Raw genomic sequence first — 22,020 nt, 5'->3', positions numbered from 1 at the left:
TTTGGGCATGTGTAGACATGTGATATGCTTTTCTATATGTTTTCTTGACATATGTATCTCTATTTCTATGGAGGTTGAGTTACTTTGTTTCTGAAATGTGCTATACAGATAAAACTTAACTTACCTACTTACCTACTGTACACATTCACATGATCTTGTTGACTGTGACTGCAGTGCGCCGTCCCACCCCTGTATTTACATGTGGATACAACATATTGTGTCTCTATTTCTGTAGGCTTTAGTGTTTATATCACTGCTGTAAAGCCATAAAACAATCATAAAGACTGACACATAATCCCTGCACTGCATCTGCTGCACAGTGCCACTACGCACACACTAAGGCCTGAGCAGGGAGTACGATCCCATGATAATGAGCTAATTATAGGTACAACATTCCTACTTCCATATCTAAACGCTTGTCTCTAATAAGGAACATTTCAAATTATTGAGAGGCAGAGAGAGAGAGAGAGAGAGAGAAAGAGAAAGAGAGAAAGAGATGGATAATTGATGCAAGCAATTACAAGTTCTGTGTCGGAGCAAATTGGCCAGCATATCTGGACATGTAGGGGGACTGCGACCTCATTTACATCGGAGTGTCAGGAAATAATTGGAGAATGTACTGAGGAGGTGGGATGGGCACAGTGTAATGCAGACCAGCTCTGGTCACATTACATAAGCGGTTCAATGGGACAACCAGAGTCCCTTCAGAAAGGAAGCTTATGGAAAAGACTGTACTCTGAGGTTAAGAACAAAACATTCTGTGCAGTCTTCGTACACTCAAGCAAATTTAATCATAATAGTGATCTTTAAAACAACAACTATATTTTATGACATTAATCAGTTTTCAAAAGCTGTAATTTGAGTATTTGAAATGGTTTCACCACATGCACACAGGATCCCAAATAGATTGTCATGTTTTAATCAGAAAGCCAGTAATAACCGAGTTCAGTTTTACTGGCCATAAGGGAGACTTTAGCTCCGTTTGGGCAGAAACCGCTTCAAAAGCATGGGAAGATGATGGGCCCGACTTTTAACAATATCACTTCCAGATGTTCCATTACAAAACAACTTTCAAAGACCTCACCGCAAGAAAACCTTCTCATGTGAGAGGAGCCAGGACACACGAGTATGGATTTCAGGAACCCACAATTTTCACATTTTCATTTCTGTTGGAAAAACCAGCATGCAAAACTGTCTGGAGTAACACCAATAAACTGCTAGTATCAATAACAGTGTTACAACCAGTCTCGTCTCAAACTGCCAATAGAACTAGCACATGAGCTGTGAAGGATGGGAGGTACAGCAGGCTTTATACTGTATATCCATCCACACACACATCACTGCCCACTGTTACTGCAATGGATTCCACAATGTATACTGTATGAAAGGGTTATCCAAAAGGCATTAGGCAGCACTGCATCAGCGTTGTTTTGGCTACACAGCAGGCAGAATTTACTCAATAGCCAAGACTAAAGCAAGAAGGGATAGGACTATAACAATGGCCACTGAAATATAGAGGTGCATTCATTACAGGCTGTTTCTTGTGTCTCTCATCAGGCTGGCTAGTGCTGGCTGGCGGGCTCTGACCCAGTGCTCCTGGGCTTCTCTCTATTGCACCCGCCTCTCATCAAGAGCCTTGGGTGGGGGAAAAAAAGAAGTAACGTGCTGTTTACTCGCAATCCCAGGCCCGTAATTGCCAATTTATTTGATAGGCAGCCGGGTAATGATGGCATTTCACCCCCTTGCCGCAGAGACTAAACGGGAGTGATTCATCCCGAGCTCCCTGCCCTCCCTAATCCAGCAGACTCCCTCCGCTCAGGACGGCTGCCTGCCTGAATGCCTGCCACCCAGACTGAGGGAGAGAGAGAGAGAGAGGGTGGGTGGGTGGGGGGGTGCAGGGGAGGAGAAGGAGAGGTGGGGGGAGAGGAGGAGGGGGGGGGGGGGGCAGTGTCGGCGGCGGAGAGGCCTGCCATGTCGGCTTCAAACGAACCCAAAAGGGAACCCGGTGCTTCAGAGCAAATACGGCTAAGCCTGCCAATTTAGCTGGGGTTTGGGGTTGAGGCAAACACAGCCGAGCTGATGTGCCATTTGTAGGCCTTAATGAGCTGGCAGGACGGAGTGAGGAGGGAAAGGAGAGGGATAGAGAAAGAGAGAGGGATAGAGAAAGAGAGAGGGAGAGAGAGAGAGAGAGAGAGAGAGAGAGAGAGAGAGAGAGAGAGGTTGCCAGGCCTGACCTCCCCTGGCCTCTATCTCCCTCCCAGGCAGTGCCAGGCCGGAAAACTCGGTTCATCTGCTTCATCAGAGCGGAGTCACTCACTAAGGAGGGGTGGGTGGAGGTGGGGCGGGGGGGTGGGGGGTGTTCAGCAAACACCATTAGCAAAATGTTGGTCTAACGAATGCTCAGGGTTACAGCGAGCTCCTGTCTCACACTGCTCCCTGACTTCCACGCTTTTCTGTTTGTTTGCACTGTGTGCGGAGTTACAGCCAATCTAGTCTTAACATTTCAAACTTGAAACTAGCACATGGATGGTCATAGCATGGAAGGCACCGCAGGCTTTATGCTATCAAAATCTCCCCCAGACACGCACCTCCCTATACACTGTTACTGCACTGCTTTACTGTATATAAAATGCATTCCCTAATCATAAAAAATGAACGTAGCCCAAAGAATCTGTTTTCTAAGTACCAATCAAAACAGTTGTTTTCCATAAATCCATAATGCTTTATTTCTAATCCAAGGCCAGAAAACAGACCTTCCTCCACCTGCTCTAACCTCGCTTTTCCCTCCCGCCCTTCATCTTTTTTACACCCCCCTCCCTTTTTCTTTCCTTCCTCCTTTCAGCCTGGGGAGGGGAAAGCTCCGGCTTGCACCTCTCGCGACGTGTGAAGTGGGTTTTTACGGCGTGGCTCGAAGGGGACTTGTTCGGGGACCCGTGGGGACCCGAGATGAAGCCTCGCACACTGTGACCATCTAAAGTGGCATGGGGGTCTAAAAGTCTGTCTTCATGCAGCCCAGCTTTCAGCAGCTCTCCTGAAGACACGCACAGTCTCCTGTGGGGTGGCTTGACCAGATGGTGTGTGTGTGTGTGTGTGTGTGTGTGGGGGGGGGGGCTGGGGCTGCTGTTCAGTCAATCCTCCAGAGTGTACAGAGTGGCTAAAAGGCCAGCTCAGGGGGAAGTGATTATAGAGAGGGGGATGGATCGGTCCCAAGAACAAGGAGAGTGGAGGGAGTAGGTGGTTTTTGCTTGAGAAAACCTGACATTTTCCAAATAAAATGGCGTTATAATTGGCAAAATTCATTTTTGGTGCCGTTTCCATATACAATATTTGAACAGAATAAACTGAATGAGACGCAATGGTAATACAGTCCTTGTATCTAGAAGTGACTAGGTAATTAGGGCAGACCGTAACCTGATGTAATTGGCGAAACATGTTTCATCAGTGTGCAATCTGAGTCAAAGTCAGGGTGATGCATCTAAATGGCGGTAACTGGTTGGACTAGATCGCCAATTCAGGCAAAGGATTATGAAATTGAAATCCAGTCATGGAGTAAAGAAATTACACAGAAGAGGCCGTTCAAAGGCATGCGTTACAGCACCATATAGTATTTTAAATTAATTCTTGCTTGTCCTATAGAGAAAAAATATAAAGAAAACACAGTACTCAGACATTAAGCATGAACTGCAAATTGGATTGCAACACTGTATCATTTTCACCATTTAGTTATTATTAACCACAGCACAACTGAGGACAAATTGAAAGCTTTTTTTTTTTTATGTATGGCAGTCACAGCTGCGGACATTAATCATCCAGAAGTATGCTTTTTCAAATTTCAATTGTTTAACTAACATTTGTCTTGGTTTAGTGCTGCAAGAGGCACCACAGTGCAGTCTCACGAAAATCAGTAAGTATCATTTCAATTTCTGTTGTCAACATCAAATTACTTATTTCATTTCATGCCCGGTCAAGCATCGTAAAGCTACACACAGAATCAGCTTTGCTTCCCTTGCTCGGCCATGTCTTTCTCAAAGACTAGCTCGCCTCCCAGCTGACAGCTTTAATTATGGCCAGATATCTGATCGCTCCGCTGTAGATTCTCCACACAAATCAAAGAGAAGAGCAGGGGTGGCTGCGTGGCAGTGAGGTCCCTCGAGCCTGCTCTCTTTACATCTTGGAATATGTCACGGGGCACAGGGACACACAGACGCTCTTTCTTCTGTCATTTAAAGCTTGCCTTCAGCTCCTCCACAAGGAACAAGGCACTGGGTAAGTAGGATGTCTTTCTTGTATCAATTGCAAAGAACCTCTGGGAGTGTGTGTGTGTGTGCGTGTGTGTGTGTGTGTAGGATGCAAATAGTCCTCTTCACCTGGAGTATGCCAAAGACAACAACAGCACACTGGAGACGTGGAAGGTTTAGCGTGGAGTGTGCTACTGAGTTTTATTGGTACAAGGCCAAAGTAAATCCTGAACAATTGAAAATATCACATTAGCACTTACCTTTTGTCTGTGTGGCGTAGGTGCAAGGCCACACACACACATTGAGTCCTGAGTTATGAAACAGTGGCAGAACCTAACAACATTCAGTGTTGAAAGAACATACACTGACTCATTATAGTCACAACCACCTAATTTGCTGGCTTTATCGGGCAATATGTAAAGGTTAAATATAAAAATAAAAAAAAGATTGGTTTACAGTGCTGGCAGGTTGCTGGTAATGAAAATGACTTGCCATTTATCAATATGAATAGTTTTTTTTAACATCATGTGTACTAATTAACTAACTACTAATGACTAAAGGTAAGTAAAGTTGTAGATGCACTTGGACAGGTATCTTATTAAGTATATAAAAGTATTTCTTGGAAACAACTACAACTGTAGAATCCCTGTGAATACCTACTCTATAACCTTTACATATCGCCGCCTAATGCCAGTAAATTACCTGGTTGTCACTATAATGAGTCTGTGTTGTGTCTAGTCCTCACCTTGTTCATTGTGTTGGTGCCGCTGAAATCGTTATGTCTTTGTGAAATAAAACACAATGGATATTCTCTTCTAAAAGACTGGTTGTTACTGATGATGTGTGTCATGTTAGATTTGTCAGGGAAAACTACTGTAGCAATGAGATACTTCAATAAAAAATAATCAGTGGGAAAGCTGGCTAGTAAAATGTATTTAAAAATATTTGTGACATACATACATTGACATTTATTTTAAAGTTTCAGGTTTTGGTTGCCAATTATCACATCCAACATTTTTCTGTCTTTAATTGAAATGCTAAACTAATGTGCAACATCACTGAGAATGAAATACATGAAAATTTGAAGTGATTTTTGAATAGACAAACTAGATAAACTATGAGCACATATTTAAATTGGACCAATAGCCCGGACAGGATGTGAACACATAGAGGGAGTGGGGGGGGGGGGGGGGGGTGCTTGATGTATACGGCCGCTGCTGTTGTAGTAGTAGCGTTCTGTAATGCAGTGAGCGATGTCTGCTGTACTTAATGTTAATATACTCACATCCGTCAGCCTGTCTCTGGAGCTGCTCCTGACGGAAGGCTTGGACTCTCCGCTCACACTCTCGCTGTCGCTGTCCTTGCAGTTGTTCTGGCCCGGCTTCAGCTGCAAAACAGAACGCACACGGAGACTGCGGGTTAACAAGGCGGAGCAACACAGCACCAACATTGCCAGTTTGGAGCTTCTACGCGGACGGCGCCCGGCTCGAGGAAGGCGTCCCGCAGAAATCGCTTCATGAATATGTGAGAACTGGCAGGAGCCGCGGCGCCGTCTCTGTAAATCTGTCATGTTTCCGAGCCTATTGAGCGGCCTATTGAGCAGCCATCACTCTGCTTGCCAATGATAGATGCCATCTGATCTCGCAGTATGAAACTCCTATCAGCCCTAGGAAAAAGGGAACGGGGACAAAAGACCCCTCCAGAACCTTCAAATGGAGCCTCTATCCCTTCCAAGCAGACACCACATGCTGAGGCAGCAGGAGCTCAGCAAGTGTCATCCTCTAGACACTCTGTCAGAAGAGATGCAGCAAAGTGACAAAAAAAAAAAAAAAAAACTAAGAATAAAGAGGAGGACGTGCCAATCCGAGAGCATCTGAGGCCCTTCAAAATCTGGAGAACAATGAAAAGACTCTTGGGAGCGTGGAGTGGAGGGGAGAGAGGGGGGGGTCTATACTGCCTGTCCAAGTCTGCGATTGATGTCCTCTGAAGCTCCCATGCTGCTCCTTCCAGACCAGACAAGCGGTGCAGGTTTCATTTCAAAGCACATAAAAAGCCGGCTTTATGGGCTAGCATGGGACAGTGCAGTAAACGGCTGCTCTGCCACCTAATAGGAAAAGCAGAGCGTGGCGCAGCGCACACAGAGGACTTGGACTTGGAGATGACTGCACTCTCCTTGTCCCCTCCCACTCCTATACTCTTGAGGGACAGAGCTATATGTTGGGGGTTTTTTTACCTCTCTTTCAATATTCTCCTTTCAGGTATTGGCCGTCATTTAGTGGGATGAAAGGGCACGGGGTGGGGGAATACCTAAAGAGCCCTTGAGTTGAGCGTATAATTAAAATGAAAATGTTCCCTTTTCTGTAGCCATTAGCGGTGTGAAAGGAATCCTATTCCTTGGGAGAATTGCATGATGGGTGGAAGGCGGGTGGGTTCGCCGGAGTGCTGAACGCGATAAGAGAGTCAGAGCACTGGGAATGCCTGATGGGCCTGTGTGACTCTGCGCGTGCGTGTGTGTGCGTGTGTTTGTGTGCACGCGTGTGTGTGTGTTTATGTGGAGGAGAGGAAGAGTGCGGGGCCACACAGGGCTCAGACAGGGCTGGAGAGAACACACAGGACCATGGAGTTACAGCACAAATGCCAGCGCGCACACACGCACACACACACACGCGCACACACATGCACGCACCAGGACCCAGTGCTGTGATAGCACTAATTACCTCCAACACATTTTATTCCCACAAAAACCAGGGCACATTTTCTCTCTTTTTCTTGCAAATGCCAGTTCGTCTGAAGGGAGTTTACATATTTTTAGAGAGAAAAGGGGAATAATATCTCTTCCACCCTGGCCCGTGAATAGAGCCCCGAAGAAAGGGCGAGGGACACTGTTTACGCCCCAGTCTGCAGCTCCTTCATCAAAACATGTTGACCTATAATATTTATTAACCAGTCAGGGTCCCTGCTGACAACACCGGGCGGCGCGGGCCAGCACACTCATGCATGTATGAATGCGCGCACAGAAAAATGACCTCAGCCGCCGCTGCCGACTACTGCTCTAAATATTAGCAGCCCAAAACCAAACTCATATACGGTAGGCTTATGTAATGTAAGTATGTAATAAGAAACTTGTGGGAGAGCTAGAGTGATTTGTCTTACACGCTGATTTAAATTCCTATTGAGGCTGACTTAGATTAATCAAACCGGTATCAACCTGACTTGGCGGTAGTGAAACCACGTAATCATACCGTCTTATCAGTGGGAAAGTACACCGTGAAATCAGAAATCTTGCACAAATTTAACTGTGTATAATGTCTGAAGAACATGTCTAATAAAGACATTCCAATAAAGAGCAGCTCATCTTTCAGGGCGATTACATAGCCTGGGACCTGATTACACAGCTATTTGAAAACGTATCCCTCAGCTTGTTCCCTTTAATTTCCCCCTGAGCTCCCTTAAATTACTTCAGAGAATTGTGTTTTTTTTTTTTTTTCATCCCCTCTCCCCTTTCTGAGGTTCAGATGATGGATTCATTTCTTTTAATGGAATGATTAATGGATGTCTTAAGCAAATGCAGGGAATGCTGGTGGTCAGTGCCATCAAAAAGTGAAGCTGAAATTTAATGGCCTGCTGTCTGATGATAAATCTAAATGAGAAACCCATGTGTGTGGGTGTGGAGGCTGTCTCCACGACCTCTACTATAACAGCACTGATCTGATCACTCCCACTTGTTACATTGCACACGCCGTTTTCCATAATTTAATAGCCTTTTAAGCTTAGCTTTAGTTTTGCATCCTGTAATGAATGCCACAGAACTTCACTGCATTTAGCATAGATCTAAGGCAGAGAGACGAGGAACTGTGTGTGTGTGTGTGTGTGTGTGTGTGTGTGTGTGTGTGTGTGCACACTCATGTATGCCTACATGTGCTGAGCCCCAGACTGGTGTGTTGTGCTGATGCAATAACATAAAGACATTAATTAAGATGCAGGTTGAGGCATAAGGATGCATTTATTTAATGGCCTTATCTGCACAGCCTGGGTAAAGACTGGCCCTGCAGGAAGATAACAAACAGATGGTTTTAATATTCCAGAGGCTAATTTCACAACAATTAAAGACACAGCGAGACATTAGCATCTAATGAAACATTTAAACTACTAGTAAGTGCATCTGCCATTAATTTCCACACAGTGAGGTCTTGTTTTCCTGCAATCTGTTCTGTGTTAGGGGATAAAGTTTTTTTTCCCTCTCTGTCTTACCAGCCTGAATTTACTGAAGTAGAGAATCAACAACTGTTTTCAATCAGCAGCCAGCATGATGCTTTGGAGGAGAGCAGCCGAAACCTCAGCATGATATGATTCAGCCTGCATGTATGAGAAACCATTTAACATTTCTTATAAATCATTATTTAAAAAAAAAAAAAAACATAGACATACTTTAGTTACTACTAATGAAAACGTTACTAGTCACTATTTGAATAGTACTATACACTTGCACTTATTCAATAGCTACTAATGCTAACACTAATACTAATTGTTTTCTTATTTAAATACATTCAGCCTCATCACTGAACCCCAGGCTAAGTGGGGCTAAGTGTTGCTATATCATCTTTACCTCCCTTACTAGCATCTTTGAATTCCAATTAGCATTATTATTAATCATTACAGACTGATAATGTTATTCAATTACAAGGTGCTGTACCACCTGTCACTAATCACTATTCCATTGTTGCTAGTACTGTTCAGGACTGTCGTATTTCAATAAGGACTCATCTGTTTTTACTTGTCAAGTGTCAGAAGTTTTACCGTACTATTTTTCTCCATGTCATCAGAAAACTAAAAACTAAAACTGATTAGAATGAATCAAAATAGTTACTCATAACAAAGCAACCAGATGAGCTACAGGTAATTAATATAAACAATTTGGATAACCAGCACTCATAATCCATTTCATCTAAACACATAGATATATAGGAGTGACAAAACACTTGATCACTTCCTCTTCAAAGGTCTATCATGGTATGGGTTTCAAACAATGCGTGAAAAGACTGCCATTTCTATACTGGCCTTTATCACAGCCGTCTGATGTTCTCATAAAACCTCCTTCCTCTCTCTTGAATTACGATTACAACTTACACGAAGAATAGTAAATGGACCTTCCCTGTCTGTGCTCAACATATGTATTCAAACTCAGACCCTTAACTAAACAAGAGCCTGAATAGATTGGTTTGCAGCAGCGTTATTGGAGTTGCCACATGAAATACCAAAGGTGCTGTTGAATGTCATGCAAGTTTCACAAAAGCTTGTCTTGAGATTTCCCCCACCGCGCGAGATGGCTGTCTTAACAATACAAACGGCTTCATAAAAGAAGACAAAATCAATAGAATGTGGAATGTTTTCATTTCAGTATTGCTGTTATAGGCTGCGGAGGGGCGAGAGTGCTATTCAGCCACTCCAACATGATGGAGACCGTAGACAATCTGTTGCCAAATAAGTGGAGAAAAATTATGAAATACCTAATTTGATACGGCTCTCCGAATACGTAAAACAGCATTAGCAGCTATTACAGGATTGTCTTGAACATGTGGAGTCAATTATTTTCTCACTTACTGAAAAGTGCTCACCAGTGCCATGGCGGGATTTTACAAGTGTATTGACCTATTCTCAAGGGCTGCACTACAGACTCAATGCAATCAAGCACAAAAGTAGGCCTGCTAACATTTCTAACCACAAAGGCCTTTTTAAACAGAGCCATACACAACCAGACCGCCCCGGCAACCCCACCCCTACCCCCATCCCTCATCCCACAAAAAAGAAAAAAACAAGAGAGAGAACTGGGCTCAGTTTTCTCTACTGGCCTCAGTGGGATTCCGTAGCCATCAGCTCCTGGTTTCCCTTAGTTACGCACAACAGCAGCTGTGGAGCTCGACGGTAATAAAACCTGGAACAATTTAACGGCTTTTATTGTTCTTCTGCGGCTTTCAGAACAGCTAACCTGTCCTCTCAGGATCTGGCAGAGAGAATCCCACTAGGGCGGCAATGAAAGAGGATCTCATTTACCTAAAAGCGCTTATAAATTTTTAATTTGCTTTAACAAGTAAATTAACAAGTCCCTCATTTGGGAAGTTTTATGGCTGCTTGCCACTGAGGGAGAACCATGAAAATTTTATAGATAATCCACTAGCTAGGCTGGGTTGCTTATAATAAATTGTCTATTTCCTGCGGCACTGTCAAATCCCCTCGGTTTCCAGTGACTACTCTTTGAATATCTCCTTTATGCTACCTTCAGAGGTCTATATACCAGGGCTATTAAAGTGCTGGGGAGCTTCACTACTCAGCAGTTAAAGCGAACAACTTGAAGAATTTCTGTCGACTTTATACAGGCATCCTCGTATAGCTCTAGGACACACCGCTGCCAAACATTAGACCACATTAAGCATCGCTAATTATGTCCCTGCCAGCCTCTATATCACATCAGCCTCACAGTGAGCCCATCTACTGAAACCACCTTAGGCTGGTCGACAACAGCAGTTGGAAACTGCTGGGCCGACTTAACTCGCAGCCGGCTTTATCCGACGAGACTGCTACGTGAAGAAGGGGGCTGGGGGTCGGTCGGGGCCTGTATGGAGTCTGAGAGGGGGACTCGTCATCTTTCTGACAGCGGCTGTGTGGGCGAGCCCACCAGCGTGGCCGGGCTCTGACCCCGCGCTCGGCTCTGAGGCCCAGCTGCTCTAACCGCCGCAGACAGGAGCCCCGCCCGGCCCTCTCGGCCCCCGCCGCCACCCTCACTCGCAGCCTGTCACTGAGCATCAGCGCCCCGCTCCCGCTGCCCCAGATTTGTTTACTGTTAGCTCTGCGCGTGGTAAAGAGGTCATAGGCGCGCAGCGTCAAAATAACACTTAATGCCCCTTTTTGTCTCTCTATCTGAAGCGCAGATGTGTTCTTTCGTCACGACGTCTAAGTGACACATTGCACATTCTTGGCATATTTACCCTAAAGCCGACTGTTAGCCTGTAGCCAAGACGTCACGTGCAGCATGGCGGTGCAACAGTTTTTATTAGCGTCTACCTATCTAGCTGTGGAGAAGCTCCATTTCCCTTCAATTCTCCAGCATCATTGTGCGGTGGTGATCTCTGGCGACCTTGTCAGACATCATTTTTCTAGCGGAGGGGAGATCAGTGGGGCCGAAAGCACCCATTCTGGCCAATCTCAGGCCACAAAGGAGGCTTTTCTGGCCTCTGTGCCGGAATGTGATGCCAAAGCAAAGATATGGAGCCACTGAGGACTAGTCACAGCAGCCTCAGGGTGTGAGTATCCCAAGAAGAGGAGGAGTGGGAAATGGAGGCTGGGGGGATGTGGGGAGGGAGGGGGGTTAAACGTGGTTGAGAGCACTGTCTTGATCTCATCAGTCATACTAAGGACTCCATTTCCTCCACCACAGGCTGGAGGCTACTGGGGAGAAGGGAGCTTGTGGCTGCATTTATATATCGCCATAAATCTCTGATCTATGACGACATTACAGACAAATCAATATGCTTTTAACATCCATCCTCTGCCCCGCGTCGCAATCACCCTTCTCACAAATGGTCATATAATGCTGTAGTCGGGTGGATTGAGTTATGGGGACAATTCCCAGATTTAATAATGAACTGAGCAGGTGGAGGGAACGTGTGTGGTGGTGGTGATGGGGGGGTGGGGGGGATATAAGAGCAGCGGGAGACCTCTACTCTCTCAGATCATATCTGAACATCTTGTTATAGTGCCCCAGCGTGGCAGTAAAATAACCTTCCTGCCCACTTTACACACCTCCAATTCCCTGAGCCGAGCTCCTGCGTTCCCCCATGTACAGCGGGCAGAAAGCAGGCTGAGAGCACGGCGTCACTAGATGCCTTCCCAGAATGCAACTGCCTCACACGAAGAGGGTGGGGCCGGGGCGAGAAGTGGGTAGAGAGAGAGGCATTTTAAGACCTCCAGATGCCCAGTCGAGTGCTCATCACCACATAACTATTCATCAAAGAAATTTGCGTGCAATTAATTACATTATTCCCCAGCTCCTCAATCTGTGCTACTGAGTCGTTACTTCAATATTGGCTTTCAGAGACCCATCTTACTAAAGCCACAGCCAGTGTGCCAAATCACAGCTCCCCGAGCTGGGCAGCCTCAATAAAGAGCGGTATGGAAAAAAGACAGCAGAGAAAAAGCCCTCTCCTATCGGCTTGCAGGGGCTATCATTTCTCTTTTTTATTGCCATTTATTTTCCTCCAGGAATTCACTGCCAGTATATTGGCAGGCCTTCCAGTAGATGGAGGCAATGAAATTTAGCGCGGACACTTAACACTGGGTCAAGCCTTGTGCGCGGCTCATGTGTGGCGGTAATATGATAGACAAACGCTTCCAGTTTAGGGAAAGAGGGCTTTTTTTTTACGTTACAGGAATAGAGGCACAGCACTAGGCCAGACGCATGTTGCAGTAAATAAGATGGAAAATGCAGAACTGTAGCCTTTCAGAGGGAGGAGGAAGATACAAACATTTGCAAAATGGCAGAGTGCTGTACCCAGGCTGTGGCGATTAAAGACAGAGGACCTAAATAGGTCAACGCGGGGCCGTTATGCTAAACCCTCAGGCGTGGAGGAGTCGCTGGCTGGAAGTAACGCAGTAAATAAGCCAAGAAAAATGTATAGGCTAATGGAGATTAATTAAAAGACATTCCACTCAAATCCTTAAGAGAAAAGGCCACTCAATAAACATGTAATTTGAATCCATTTACATCCACTCTGCCACAACACAAGCTAAACGACTGCGATTAAATTATACATGCATTAGTACCAATGACACCTGTAGCAAAAGAGACACAGGCCGCACTAAGTGACTAATGTACATACATTAACATTTAAAGGTTATATGAGCCAAAATCCCTCTATTTCACTTTTGCTCATCATTCATCACCTTAACAGTATCAGTGAATATGGCTGATAACTGAGCCTAATGTGATCGAATGTTAGCATGTGTGCAGTGCTGTCTCATTAACTTATAGCTAATAAGCCAATGGGTGTTAAAGCCGAGGTCATGAGTCAGTTGGTTAGAGCTGATCTCCGGTCAGCAGGTAGATACTGCCATTTGTGGAACAGGCTGCCTTGCCTATCAAACACCATGCTTTGGCTGGTGCGGCGGTGTAAACCAACAAGACTGATGGCCGTCTCACCTTACCCACATTTGGCTCCATCTGCCCTGCTATTTGGGGGATTAGATGAGGCTGTAAAATCTGCTGTCAGAATATACATTTCCTTTTTGGCTGACCCAGGGTGCCTGTCCAAGGCCAGTGCCGTTATCACTAATCCCTGTTGTAAACTTCCTCATTTAGCCACCTTCCTGAAATTCACATCTGTCGTTGACAAAGTCATAAAACTATACAGTATACCACGGTACCCGTGCTTTAATAGCAGCGTGACTTAGCCCTGCTTTGTGAGGACTATGCCAGCAAACATCTGTTCTTGCTGCTTTAATAGACTGGTTATGGGAGAAAACAAAATGCCAGGGGAAAACAAAAATACAGCCAAACAATGTGAGTGTAATTGAAGTAATCATGACTTCAATGACAGGAAATAACTCAAATATAATACGACAACATACATTTCTGATGTATGATAGTGCATAAGTAGCCACGATGATGGCAGACTATTACCATTAACATTACAATGGAATCACATTGACGGTCTCCTTGATTCCCTTTCATCCAACTGGCCATAAAAATGCAGCTGGAATGTGGCCAAAAATGGGCTGCTAGGCAGCAGAGAGGCTGGGGGCATCACAGAAAACATGCTCTACATTGTTACAGTGCTGCCTTCATGTGCTGTCAGAAATATCATAAACATGATTTAAGCACACATGAACGATCCAAAAAAGTGATAAAAAGTGTGATATGATACCCAAGTTGCCGAGAGGAAACGTTTGGGGACAGAGAACAATTGATGGTGAAAGTGATGTACTGTAATATTATATGTTATTGTTTAACATTCTATGTAAATAATTACTATTTTTATGCTTCTATGTTTCTATCTTCAGTTAATTTAATACAGTTTTGTTGTTGATACATTACTGAAAACAATAATTACATGCCTGATGCGTATTTTTCCCTCTTCATTATGCTGCTGCAGCACACAGTACCTCTGTGAGGCTTAATTTCTAAAATAAAACAACAGCCACCAGAAAACTACTTTTGTTCCAGGATCTACTTTGTTCATTATTTCTGACCAAAAGCACTTAAACGCGTGACAAATTGTATTTGTTGAGCATTCAGCGACTTCTGAAATCAGAAGTGTGAGCTTACGATGAGAATTTGAAGGCAGCATATCTTCTGACAATTACAACTTCACTTCACTGTTCAGACATATAAACATTACCAACCTTGAGAAGAAGGGCTCCCAAAGCCACAGATACAAGCAGCATAACTGTGACATTTCAGTTGTCTGCCCTATTTAGAACATTGGGAGGAGGTGGAGGACTGACTGTTGTAACTAATCATAACCATTTCTAGTTACATTCTCCTAGTTACAACTAGGAGATCAAAGTTTTGTCGTTTTTCCTTAATTTTGCAGTGGAGAAGTGGAGGGAGGGAATTCACTTAAGCTGAATTTGGAGCAGGGGAAGGAAATATATCTATATACTAAACTAAGGGATCACATCAAAATTCAAAGGGATGATGTGAACTGGTAGAAGATGCATGGAGCTGTGATTTACTACAGAAGTGACTAAGTCATAAAATATGCACTCAAAAAAAATTGTCAAGGATTTATTTCCTCCATTATAATACATCCATGCACACTGGTTTTCAGCTGAAAAAAAAAAAAGATTTTAGTCGGCGATATCACTTAAAAAGTTAGAACAACTTTAGTTTCTAAAGTTGTTTCTACTTGAAAAGCTTGAAAAGCTTGAAAAGCTAACTAGGGCAGGTGCCTGTAGTAGTTCAATGAATGATAGTTTCGCACAAGATGGAAGATTGTCATTCTATTTTATCTGAGCGGTGACGACTCCAACCATGCAAAATAAACACTGATTCCTTTATTCAAAGTTCTTGCTTTATTGTGGAAATGAAAGACTCAGCTGAAGAGAATCTGTTCCGGCTTTATGATTTAGGCCTACACAGAGCTGAAAATAGCTACCTGCCATGCAAGACCTGACAGCACCCAGCGATGACTACGCAGCTCGTAGAAATAGCTTCCCCACCTGTGTGTAAGGCAAATTACAACGCACAGGGGACCTGTTACATTTCAGCCCAGTTCCACATCACTTGGCACAAAGAGAGACTATTTAGGTGGTTTAGTGCTCTTATTTATGTTGAGAATTACAGCGAGATCGAAATCCTGTCCGTTTTTTCCTCCGCCGACAAGTTGTGTTTTCAGGGGCTATCAGTGATCTTGGCAGGGCAAAAGAATTACTCCGTGACCCTCTTTGCAAGGCGTGCCCTTACTCTGTTTTTGTTTTGGTCTGGGCTTCCTCTAGCAAGTAATGGACTTCCTTCAACCCATAAATCACACTTGTGCACCCCTTTTCATCTTTTTTTCCTTTTTTTTTTGCTTTGCTCCACCATGTTTTGTTTAGTGTACCACATCTTTGTTAGTGCGAAGCTATTTTCTTTCACAAAGTGCAGCCAGACAATGCTGGCCCTCTTTCTCCTGTTCTTGGAAAGGCTCTTTTACAGGCGCTGAGGGCCACAAATGTCAACCACAGGAAGGCAATTATGAGAGTAAAATTACTTCCTTACTGTTATCAATCCGCTCTCTGGACCCAGGGAATGGTTAAAAGCCACCATGAAATAGGGCACAGTTAGAGATTTCTCCTGGGCCCCAGCCAAGGCTGCTAACCTTGCTATTAAAGGCCCCGACAAGCTTTGTCAATGCAATCTGCTGAATGCCTTGAGTGACATGCGATCGATATTCTCCACTCTCCCGGGTCATCACCAGTGACAGAGGCCTAAGTAATAATACAGCCCTCGCTGCCTCCTCTAACTTAAATGCTTCCACTGCCACAATATTTCTTTTTTTGTCTCGGGGCTTGCGAGCTAAATTTTCCTCGCTGATCGAAAGAGGAAGATAGGGAAGGTGGGAGGGAGCAGGGCTGGGACGGCTGGGGTAGGGGAGCGGGGGCGGGGGGTGAGGAATTGCTATGTGTCTGGATTGATGCTGGCTAGGGGAGCGAGTGTGGCGGGCTGAGGGGGAGGAGGCACAGAGGGAGGGGGCTCTGATAAATCGAAAATGACTGGCTGCCGAGTTGTAATCTGCCAGCGCCGAGCCCCCTGTAGCAACAAGCCAAATGAAAAAGCACGCTGACAGGCCGGAGAGATGGAGGGCCTGCGGTAGATTGCAGGGAGGAAACGGCGCAAGGGAGAAAGGGGAGGGAGGGAGAGCGGGAGGGAGGAGAGGGAGCGACTGCAGGCAGAGGGAAGAGGAATTGTGGGGGAGACATTTATGTTTGTTCCTGTGCATGAAGGTGTCAGGGAGCAGTGAGAGAAATGTAGCGTGCGGTTGCAGGCAGTAAATAAAGCGTGTGCGTGCTCTCTCGCGTGCACACACACACACACACACACACACACACACACACACACACACACACACACACACACACACACACACACACACACACACACACACACACACACACACACACACACACACACACACACACACACACATAAACTATTACCAGCTGGAGAACATAAGACTCCCATTACAATTTCTAATAAGGTCCAATGTAAACATGAACAGTTGGCAGTGTTGCACCACCCATCGAGAGCTGTCAATTAGCTCCACGCTGAAAATGTGTTTATACGTTTATAAGGCTGTGCCTGTGTGTGTATATGGAGGGCTTGTAAATCTGTTGTAATATGCTATCTTTGCATTTTGCATAAATGTCATTCTTACCATCTGAAAGGTGTGTGCGCACACACACATACAGAGAGAGAGTGAGAGAGAGAGAGAGAGAGAGAGAGAGAGAGAGAGAGAGAGAGAGAGAGAGAGGCAGCTGTCCTGCCCTTCACAAGCAGGTGAATCATGCTCCAACATCAAACTCCGACACAAGAGCTCCACCTACTGCAAGTGCCTCCTCCATGCCCTGTCCTCCTTTGTTCAGGCAGCCAGGCAAGCCCTGGGAAAACACCAGGCGGAGATGGCTCTCCATGTACAGCATGCAGCTCATTCTTACCCATTCCAGTTAATCTCAAAGTAACCTTTCTCATTGAACATTAGCGTCAGACGGAGGAATAGCCGATCCAGACAAGGCTAATGAGGGTGCAGCAGTCTGGCCTTGTCTGTCTGCCTAATACAATGTCAGCTGCGATGAGAGCTAAGAGCTAAGCCCACTCTCCCCTCCCAAGTATTAAGTGTGTAAGCCTGATGCCTGTTAAACAGGGTCTTGCAGGAGCAGGGCCTGGGAGAGGGAGTCGGTCCGCCACACTGTCTGCCTGCCTAACAGGCCTGCTGGCCTGAATACACAACATGACTCCCTCACGATAAGGCAAGGTCAATTCAGCAACAGCGGTGAGCCCAAGACAAGAGGACCAGCATTGTAATTGGGAACTCAATAAAGCTCATGTGGAAAACAATGTAAGATGGTGCCGGCAGATCCCACCCACCAGGAGCCTAGAGGGCCCAGAGCAAACAATCTGTCTGCACAGCCATCCATAACCCTACACAGAGTTTACACATCTACATCAGATGAGCTGCATATATTTATAAATCACTAGTGGCGCAGCGTGAGGCCTGATGAATTCGCAAGCAGCAGGAAATAGTGCCACTGTATTTTCAGCGGAATTATCTGCAGCTCTTTGTCTGTTTATCCATTGCTGCTTTTTTTATTTTTATTTTTTTTGCCTCCCCGCAGCAGCAGACATGCCCAGCGAGGCAACAGGGGCCTCGAATCTGTAAAGGCGGTGTCCCTCCTCCCCCCTTTTTTCATTTGCAGACCCGTGGCTCACAGTCGGACTGTCGCGGAGAAAAGCCATCTCGCTCACAGCATGGCCGCTGTTCCCGGGCCACACCGATCTGCTGCGTGCACCCCGACTTCCCGCGCTCCCACTGGGCTATTGAGGAAATCACGGCTGATACTGAATCGTTTGTCTCCCTTATGCGCTCACCTCTGGTCGCGCCACGGCAAAAGAGAGAAAAAAATATGGGAGGACGGCTCCCCCCCCCCCCTTCCCAAGGAAACACTGAAAATTATTTTTGTAACCCTCAGCGTGGCAATTTTGGTGAAAGCACACAAAAAATGAATAAAACACAATCTAAAAGGCCGTCTCCGCAGGAGTGGGAATCTGCCTGTGGCTTTCCGAGTTTGCTGAGGAAAATTGGGTTCTCAGCCTGAGGTTTATCACTTGAAACTTCAGGCATTTTCTGGAACAAAACTGGCGTAATCATTTCAAATGGGCTAGTATGAGATGAAGACTTTATACAAGGAGCGTGAGAATCCACTGAGGCCTAATCAAAAAAGGGAAATAATGTGGGAGTTATACTTTGCATTTCTGTGAGTTTCCACTGTGGCAGCATTTGTGTCAAATGGCTTTGAACTACATACGCTGTCTCTGCATAAACAACCCAGGAGCCGGGGATCATAGACACATCAGTGCAGATTTGCTGGTGCTGGCCGCAGTGTGCGTATTCCTCAGCCACAATCAATTATCCTGCCAAAAAAACAACAAGCCAAGGAGGCAGCCCTCACATAATTGTAGCTAATGAGCAATAAAAAGGCGGATAACCTACATCACAAGACCTTGTCCATAATGGCGGCTGAGAAGATTAACTACTAACTAGGGAACTTCAGAAGTTCCCTTCCTCACCGGGCGAAATGACTAGCTCTTTGAAAAGAGATGTGAACAAGAGTAAGATATTGTTTTAGTTTCAGTGTGTGTGCATTCGCTGATAAGAATGTGGGATTAAGTTTGGGTCAGCTAATGGTGTTCGCTCTGACTCATGACCTGCTCTGCTTTACTATAGGCCGGCCTACATCCATGATAAGCGCTGATGTAACCTTGAAGGCTCAAAGCTTTCTCAGATATATCAGTCGGGTTCTATCACTGGGAGGTCAATACGGACCTGAACGGTAAACACAGCCTCCCTGAGACAAAACATGAAACCATGACCCAAAAATAAGCCTTGCGAAATCTGTAAGGGTAGACACATCAATGACTTCCTCAAATAATCAGAAAGGGATTTTTTTTTTTAGGAGTACGAAACAAAACTCAGTCAAGGCTGTGAGTACCGTGCTAAAGGATTCCAGATGGCCTGTAACACCTTCAGAAATCTCATTCCCAAAACCGCTTTCAGAGTGAAAATCTAAAAGCTAGAATTTCATAGTATCAAATGAGCAAACAATGTTATTTCCTAAGCTTGTGTCTACAAACAACAGGGAGGGATATACCTTTACAAAGCGAGAACACACTCGCAGACGGCATCGCGGTTCCAAACACCTTCTTGCACTGTAAAAGGTACTTGTATTATAAATTATGGAGAAGCGCGCTGAATGCAAATGAGAACTATACAAGGCTTATTTTCAAACCGAAAGCCAAAGGAGCCCAGCAAAGCAGAGAAAACATGCAAAGCTGGGTACAATCTTACAAGTATTAGGGAGCGTTGGGGGTTTGGGTGAGAAGTGCTTTTACTTCCCCGCCTGCTCACTGGAGAGCAAATGTGAGCCAGAAGAACAAGACTAAAACAAGCATCCAGCGTATTTAAAAGCACACTTTCAACAATGCTTTTTTCAAAACTTTTTTTGTTTTCCCTGATAACTCTTCATTTACGCCCGCCTGTGTACTCGGATGTACGCGCGACGCCTCATGAAAAGGAAGCCGAGCGTTTGTAGGCCCGAGAAGACTGAGCGCAGGCTCCGAAAAAAAAGCTAATGCCGAAATTCCCGTGAGCCGTCTTTTAAACACACAAGTAAATAATTCAGCACAGCTTGAACAAAGACTGAATCTGAGAGAGTGCTGGGTTCTCTGGTGTACGCTGCGCTTTCTTCCCCTGTCCCACAAGAAGGAACAATGAGTCCAGCACTTTTCTGTCTGTTTGTGACTGGGAGTTTTTGGGGTTTTTGGGGGTTTTTGTTTTTTGGCTTTCAGAGTTCATTTTCAACCCACAACCAGAGCTGCTGCTGCTGCCTCAGTCACATCCATGTCTGCAGCAGACCAGCCTGTTACCCTCCTGTTGACCTGTAGGTGGTGCTACATGACAACACATCGGGATAGGGGGAGGAAAGAGGAGAAATGACTGAAAAATAATGATAGAAATGACTGCTACATTCTCTGAAGTCAGTCTGTATCGAGAGAAAGTTGACGAGAAAAAACACTGAGATTCGTTTCATTTACAGACATATGTGATACATTACACTTTGAATATCTCTCTCTCTCTCTCTCCCTCACACACACACACACACACACACATAACCCCTGGGCCACAGGCTGTGGGTGAGCAGAGTTAAATGGCTTCCTCTGAAGCGCCCCCTCCTAAGGCGAGGTCAAACCTGCAAACATGAATAGATGGAGCAGTAAATTCAAAGCGGTGCTGAAGGGGAGAGAGGGCGACCAGATCAGAGGATAACGATGTTTGTTTCATGTTTTCTCTGTTTAGTTCGACGCCTCCCGGTTTGGATGTAGTAGGGTAGATGGATAGAATGTGTGTGTGAGAGTAGATGGGTAGAATGTGCATGTGAGTAAGTAATATTAGTGGATATTTTTAATTCAAGTGTTGTTTTCTTGATGCTAGTGGAGTGATCTGTCCTTCCCCTGTTTCAAGATGTGGACACTTGTTTCTATAAAATCCCTGAAACAAGTGAAACTGCATTGGGAAAACAAGTGGAATTATCTCACCACCACCACTTATTTTAAGAAAAATTTGATTTTAAGACAAATAAGATTTTAAGATTCAATACTGAAGATTAAATGCCTTGTTAAGGTCTTTTTTCTTTCTTTTTTTTCAGTGTAAAAGCCAACTGCAGTTGACCTTGGCTCATATAGTACATTGACCTCTGCCACATGGTGAGGCCAGTTTAGCCGCTGGCAAAGACACTACATCAAGGACATTATTGGCCTCAAACACTCCAAATCTAATGTCAAATACTCCATTTACTGCTTCCAGACCAGAGAAAAAACATTTAGTTAAGCTCGATATCTGACACTCTCTGTTATTGGATGTTACTGGATGATCAGTGTGTGGCTAAATTAACTGAATCTGTGGCTCGGTGGAAGAAACACAATAGCTCAAATTATACTAAATCTCTGTATTTCTCTGTTCTCTGGACTTTTTTGCATACTGTCCTGAAAAGTAAACCTAAATATTTGAGGAGAGTCGACTCTCGCTCACCCGCTCTCCTTTAAAAAAGACCAGCGTATGTTCTGTACCGGCAGCCTCTGTGGCTGCACCGTTCTGCCGCTGCAGCAGTGTGAACAGCTTGCCTGGGCTTAGCTGGAATAATACTGTATTGAGCTGCACAGAGACCTGAGGAGGAGTGGGTGGAGGGGATGTGCGGGGTGGCGGAGGCTACCTCTGCTTGTAGCCCCAGGCCAGGCTGGGAATCAGTTCAAAGATTCCCTATATAACTCTGATTAAAAATACACAATGGATCTTTTTAACTTTCATGGCTAATAATTGATGAACACAAAGGCCCTCTTGAATTTTCCATGTGAAAGAGGAGCTGACATTCGAAAGGTTCACTGAATCTGAGCTTCTCGCCCTCCCTCTTTCCCTCCCTCCCTCCTTCCCTCTTCACCTCTCCCTCCGCTCCCCTCTTCCTGCTCTCCATCTCCTCG

General features: G+C 45.1%; 1 protein-coding gene across 1 annotated transcript in view; it reads right to left on the bottom strand.

The window, feature by feature from the left end:
- auts2a (activator of transcription and developmental regulator AUTS2 a) overlaps nt 1-22,020 on the bottom strand; it is a 309,547-nt gene that overhangs the window by 166,344 nt on the left and 121,183 nt on the right. Inside the window, exon 3 of the mRNA XM_071524536.1 lies at nt 5,524-5,625. Coding sequence (XP_071380637.1) covers nt 5,524-5,625 — 102 coding nt within the window. The remainder of the gene's footprint in view (nt 1-5,523; nt 5,626-22,020) is intronic.

Source organism: Centroberyx affinis, unplaced genomic scaffold, assembly GCF_046629955.1.
Source record: "Centroberyx affinis isolate AG114_WGS23_722 - 3 ecotype Tasmania unplaced genomic scaffold, CSIRO-AGI_Caff_v1 ptg001199l_1, whole genome shotgun sequence".
NCBI lineage: Eukaryota > Metazoa > Chordata > Actinopteri > Beryciformes > Berycidae > Centroberyx > Centroberyx affinis.
This window is presented reverse-complemented; position numbering and strand designations above follow the sequence as displayed.